At 41.4% G+C, this 6283-nt stretch overlaps 1 protein-coding gene and 1 non-coding gene across 2 annotated transcripts; both read left to right on the forward strand.

The window, feature by feature from the left end:
* The first annotated feature begins 1268 nt into the window (after positions 1-1268).
* LOC122965695 (ribonucleoside-diphosphate reductase subunit M2-like) lies at positions 1269-5698 on the forward strand. Its single transcript, XM_044329872.1, has 10 exons — positions 1269-1484; positions 1729-1797; positions 2570-2716; positions 2828-2944; positions 3058-3191; positions 3287-3381; positions 3490-3623; positions 3717-3821; positions 3926-4039; positions 5099-5698. The coding sequence occupies exons 1-10, from the start codon at positions 1395-1397 to the stop codon at positions 5249-5251; spliced, it is 1158 nt and encodes a 385-aa protein (XP_044185807.1). The 5' UTR covers positions 1269-1394; the 3' UTR covers positions 5252-5698.
* Positions 4705-4843, forward strand: LOC122965836. Its single transcript, XR_006398315.1, has one exon. It is a non-coding gene; the product is annotated as a small nucleolar RNA SNORD94 (small nucleolar RNA).
* Positions 5699-6283: the final 585 nt, after the last annotated feature.

The following is a 6283-nucleotide window of genomic DNA, read 5'->3' on the forward strand; positions in this document are numbered from 1 at the left end:
GAGTGAAAGAAGCTCATCCGGCCGTTAGGTGGCGTCTGACTGCTGACGTATGTTTACAGCCTCTGTCGTTGACTCCCCGGGCAGCCAATCAGAGCTCTCGCTTCGGCAACAACCTGGAAACAGTTGCTATGCGAGCTTCGCCGGCAGGGGAGAAAAATCCCTCTAATAACTTCCGACATTAGAGGTGAAAATGAAGCTTAAATTTGTGCTTCTGAGACTGAAACCTGAACTAATGCAAGGTACAACACATATCAGTTCATCAGAGACACAAACACACAAGAATTTAGTCTTTAAATCGGTGTTTAACGTGTCAAAGTGACAACTGACGGAATGGAAAATCACCGGGATGTGCTCCGTTTGTTGTCTGATACTTTGGGCACTTTTTTACGCTAAAACTGTCAATTTCAGCTCTGGTTCTCTTATTTAAAAATGCACAAAATACTTCGAAATGCAGAGTTTGAATAAACGATGTGTAAAATGATTTCGGCGCTAACTTGTGACTATGACAACGCCTTTAGATGACTGTAAACAACAACAACAAAAAAAAGCGCGGCAGCGGGAAACAAACTATACACTAGAAACAGGAAATAAACACTATAAACACCGTTAGACACATCTTATGCGACTTTATTAAAACGTAAATGAAAACAGATTCGTGTCAGACATGTTAAAATATCGATATACAGTAAAATATTGATTTAAAAAGACGTTTACAGTTCATACACACATCCAGTCTAGTTTAAAGGAATATAGGGTTAAAAAGTGTGTAAAACCGAATTAATGTAATCGATATAGTTACTAATTATTAACTATTCCGACCACTTATGTTTATATAAAAGTGTCACTAATCTACAGCGACTTAAACGCAAATTAAACAAGTTTTAACATTAAGTGTCATATCACGGATGTCAGTTCTAAGTTTGGCGAAATTAACATTATTTTTAACGTCATGACACTGTTTCCTAACCATAGTTTAATCGTTTTAAAGTGAATAATTTATGTTTTCTTTGTCTAAATTTGAAAGGTTGCATAAAGCTCATTTTAATAGTTTTGTAACATCGGTTTCGGGCAGTTTTGTAACCCCGCACAGACAAAGCCGTTTGAATTTCCCGCAGCAGTTTGGGCGTCACGTGAATGCGGCTCGGAACCTCATTGGTTCCGTCGCTGCGTCAGTTTAAAGAGCCAGCACGAGCTGCGTTTCTATTGGTCCACTGTATTCTAGCGCCAAGATTTCAATAAAAAGGCCAGCGGACAAGAAAAAGCGCTTCAGTCTCTGTTCTGTTTCTGTCTGCTGCCAGTTAGTTTAGATCCTCTAGTTTCTTTTTTACTCCTACTTTTAACTTCTTAACTTATATTTTTATTTATTCTGTCCGTCTAAACTTGAGGAAATCAAAATGCTTTCTGCTCGCTCTCCACTTTCCGTCAAGAATGAGAACAAACTCAGCAGCGAGATCAACAACATGTCGCTGGACAAAGAAAACACGGTGAGACCAAACTGACCGAAACACTCATGTTTGATGAAAACGTTAAACTGCGGATTTAAGCGAATATTCAGGTTGTTTGTAAGTTTAAAAACTCTCGGAAGTCGTTTCTCGATCAACTTAGTCCCGCAGCTCGTTGATCCAGATTTAATCAGGGTTTCCTTTGGCTGCTGTGATCAACTAAAACGTATTAATGAAGGACTGAAACTAGTTATTGATCACTAATATCTTCTCTTTGACCTTTCAGCCTCCCAGCCTGAACAACACCCGCATCTTGGCGTCCAAAACCGCGCGTAAAATCTTCGACGATGCTACGGTAAGTGAGTCAGAATCTGCTGAAAGCTTCAAGATTTGAAGCTGACTTGTTAAACACGCTGTCTGTGTTTGTGTTAAACTAAATGATGGATAGTTTGTGGTGTTTTTCTGTGTCCATGTGGCGCCTAAAATGCCGGTTCTGGCGCCAACATGGACAACAATCAGCTGTCACTACCGGTACCACTATTACTGTTCAACCACGCACTGCAGCTGATATTTACATGTTAAACAGTTTCACAAATGTGTGAAAGCTTTTTACTTTGCTTGCAACCAAATGTCAGTATTGTGCAAGCTTTTGTACACTGCAAAGATTTTTAATAGTTTTATAATATTTCTATTAGAGAAAATAAACATGCAGTGGAAATATTTATCTGATTGTATCATTATTACTTTAACATCTGGATCTACAAGATTCTTCCTTAGACATAACTTAACTGTCTTGATGTTTACTGTTTAATGTTTTTGATATTTTATAATCTGGCTGAATAGAGCTGCAACAAGTTTTGCAGAACCTTAATGACTCCACTTTACATCTTGATTTGCTAGAGCCTGCTGTTTTGTTTTTGTTTGTTTGTTTTTTTAAGAATGGTCATTTGATGGAGAGAGTGATATACATTTTTCCTCATTTTCCGACATGTTATGGGCCAAACAATTAAATGATTATAAAAATAAGCGTTAATTGCAGCTCTAAAATGTGTAGTAATGTATGTTTCTTGTGTATTTAACCTCCTCAGACAGTTTGTAGTTTACGTTCTTGTGTCTTTTTTTCCCAGCCCAAAGCCGTGACAAAGAGCAGCAACAGTGAAGAAGAGCCGCTGCTGAAGGAAAACCCTCGTCGCTTCGTCATCTTCCCCATCCAGTACCATGACATCTGGCAGATGTACAAGAAGGCCGAGGCCTCCTTCTGGACCGCAGAGGAGGTAAACATGAACGCCAGCCACTCAGGCATCACAGCTTGTAGTTGGTATAAAACCGTTTTTATAGCCAGCAGCTGTTGCATGAGGGGATATTGATGGCGTGTGTTTGTTCAGGTGGACCTGTCGAAGGACCTGCAGCACTGGGAGTCATTGAAGGATGAGGAGAGGTACTTCATCTCTCATGTGTTGGCTTTCTTCGCCGCCAGCGACGGCATCGTCAACGAGAACCTGGTGAGCACCTCCGACTCACTACTGTCCATAAACACGTCACCAGGACTGATTATTGATCCATTTTTACTGTTTGCCTGTTTTCTCATCTTGTTCTCGTCCTCTGTGACCACCAGGTGGAGCGCTTCACCCAGGAAGTGCAGGTGACAGAGGCCAGATGTTTCTATGGTTTCCAGATCGCAATGGAGAACATCCACTCAGAGATGTACAGCCTCCTCATCGACACCTACATCAAGGACGCCAAAGAGAGGTGAGCTGCTGTAGTCTGACGGTGTGTTCGCTGACCTGTTGTGTGATGGTGTTTTTGCTGAATTGTTGTGTGACGGTGTGTTTACTGACCCTCAGAGAATACCTCTTCAACGCCGTGGAGACTCTGCCGTGTGTGAAGAAGAAGGCCGACTGGGCCATCAACTGGATCGGCAACAAGAGCGCCAACTACGGTAAACAAGTTCACTGAGACTCCACATGTAGTTCATGTTCCTGGATGATCAGGTCTGATATTGATCACATATCGGGTATTGATCATCACTGTTGTTCCTCCACTCCAGGAGAGCGTGTGGTGGCCTTCGCTGCTGTGGAGGGAATCTTCTTCTCTGGTTCCTTCGCTGCCATCTTCTGGCTGAAGAAGAGAGGCCTGATGCCCGGCCTGACCTTCTCCAACGAGCTCATCAGCAGAGACGAGGTGAGTCTTCCACAGGAAGCTGACAAATATGAAACGTTGCCTCGATGCTGTTAAAGCGTGCGGTGGTCTGACTGTGTGTGTTGCTGCTTTCAGGGTCTGCACTGCGACTTCGCCTGTCTGATGTTCAAACACCTGCTGAACAAACCGTCCGCAGAGACCGTCACCAGCATCATCAGGAACGCCGTGGAGATCGAACAGGTGGGTCAGCGGTGACACGAGCACATGAGCGTGACGATGTCAGCATGTCTGTCTGGTTGTCTGGTCGACTCTTTCGCTCACATCCTTTAACTCTTTGTGTTCAGGAGTTCCTGACAGAGGCTCTGCCGGTGAAGCTGATCGGGATGAACTGTGAGCTGATGAAGCAGTACATCGAGTTTGTAGCCGACAGACTGATGCTGGAGCTCGGCTTCTCAAAGGTAACGACGTCTAACAAAGTCCCAAACAAAGACTTTAACTGGACTGTAGAGCTGCAACGATTAGTCGATTTAGTTGTTAATAATTATTGCTATAATTTATATTTTCTTTCATATTAAACGTTGCATTTCCAAAATTCAAAGTCACTGCTGAACGTCAGAGAGCCCGGCAAGTTTTACTGTATTATCTACACTCATTCATGACGTCTTATCAGATGTGATAAAAGCTTAATTTCACAAAGCAACTATTTATCAAATAATAATCTGCATGAGCAACAGCACCAAGAAACCTCGACACTTGAGCACTTCTGCAGCTGAATTTGAGATGAGACATCTTTGCATTAAAGTCCAGTAGGGCTGCAACTAAAGATAAAAGATAAAAATTTTCATTATCAATTAGTTGTTTGGTTCGTAAAATGTCGATCATTGTTTCCCAAAGCCCAAGATGACATCTTCAAGTGTCTTGTTTTTTCCACAACCCAAAGATATTCAGTTTACTGTCATAGAGGACTAAAGAAACCAGAAAATGTTCACATTTAAGAAGCTGGAACCAGAGAATTTGGACCCCTCTTTAAAGAATGACTCAAAGCAATTAGTTGGCAACTAATCGATTAATCTTTGCAGCATAAGATCTTTGTGTCAGTGTGAGGATCCGGTGTGTGATGAGGTCTGCGATGATGAGCAGCGCAGGGGTACGGACCTCAGCCAGTGATGGGGGCTGAGTGCTGCTGCAGACGCTCTGATCAGAGGACGAGTGGTTCACTGACAGACGAGCAGCAGCACGAAACAGACGCCTGTCTGAGCAGAACGTCATCACACACTTTCTCAATCATTAAAGCTGGTTTAAGATAAAATAAATAAATAAAAACCTGAATGTAAGAAACCTCAGGAAGAGCAACAGCAGACAGACAGGAAATAGATGTTGTGTGAACAGAATAAAACAAGAAAGCAAAATTACAGAAATGCAGCCTGAACAAACAGGATAAATCTGTATTTTACCTCCATGTTTTTCAGCCTTCAGTCAAACCTAACAAAGAACACTAAACTCTTGTGTCTCTGCAGATCTACCGGGTGGAGAACCCCTTCGACTTCATGGAGAACATCTCTCTGGAGGGAAAGACCAACTTCTTTGAGAAGCGTGTGGGCGAGTACCAGAGGATGGGCGTGATGTCCGGCCCCACAGACAACACCTTCAGGCTGGACGCAGACTTCTGAGGACCGAGGTGGACGGACCAACACTCAGACACACATAGATGATTTTCACTTATGAAGCAGGAAGTTTAAAATATCACATTGGGCTAACATGTCAAGTTGGACTTTCTATTTCAAACAAATCCATGTTGACCCTGTGATGGACTCTACCTCTCACCCAGTGCATGCTGGGATTGACTTCAGCACAATAAGACCAGATGACGAATGGACTGATTCTCACTACTATACAGAACATTTTATAACATTTCACAGCTGCTGAGCTGTGATGAAATCAATCAGACTATTGGAGCACTGCAGCCTGTTTTTTGTAAATAAAGTTTGTTTTTAGCTGTATTTTGTAATCTTGAGATTTATATTAGTTATTTTATATCAGTGTGGTGTTTTAGGATACTTTATTGTATTGAATTGTACAGACTTCTGTGTTTTGACATTAAACTTATCGGTACTGTAGTTGGAGGCTTTGGTGTGGTTTGTTTATGTTTTAAAAAGTTTAAAAAATGAGAATAGGAAAGAAATTGTCCGGTAATGTTCGTTCTCAGTGTTTGTGCACTGGAGGTTTCAAGTTTCCACATCACACCAGTGTAAGTTGCATACTAGACCACAATTGTCTCCAAACTAGTTGTGATGTCACAATCACACTCATGTCAGGTTAACTGCACATCATTTGCACAGTGAAGCTCAAACATTCAATTGTCAGAACAAAGAGAAAAACATACTTGACTGGAGGGACTTAAAGGTTTATTTCTCAAAAAACAAGCAAGCAAACAATAACATAGATCAGGGTTCCTATTGTGTCTCGGGCCCACCCAGGTGCATGCTGGTCTTATACCTACCTGCCTACCTACCAATATAATCTCAGGTGTCCATATTGTTACCCACTTCACAAAACAATATACTAGTAAACATGCTAAACAAACAAATAATTAAACCAAACAGCTCAAGAAAACGCTATCAAAATCATAAATATCTAGAATAATCTATTATTATTATTATTATTATTATTAAAGCAGCAAACCAAACTAAATAGCTGCTACA

This window comes from Thunnus albacares, chromosome 16, assembly GCF_914725855.1.
Source record: "Thunnus albacares chromosome 16, fThuAlb1.1, whole genome shotgun sequence".
NCBI classification, from domain to species: Eukaryota; Metazoa; Chordata; class Actinopteri; order Scombriformes; family Scombridae; genus Thunnus; species Thunnus albacares.

Bases quoted from the DNA above. Each gene is read 5' to 3' on its own strand.
- LOC122965695 (XM_044329872.1), top strand. From the start codon at position 1,395: ATGCTTTCTGCTCGCTCTCCACTTTCCGTCAAGAATGAGAACAAACTC. The intron at 1,485-1,728 runs GTGAGACCAAAC...TTGACCTTTCAG, and splicing joins CGCTGGACAAAGAAAACACG to CCTCCCAGCCTGAACAACAC. The intron at 3,192-3,286 runs GTGAGCTGCTGT...ACTGACCCTCAG, and splicing joins ATCAAGGACGCCAAAGAGAG to AGAATACCTCTTCAACGCCG.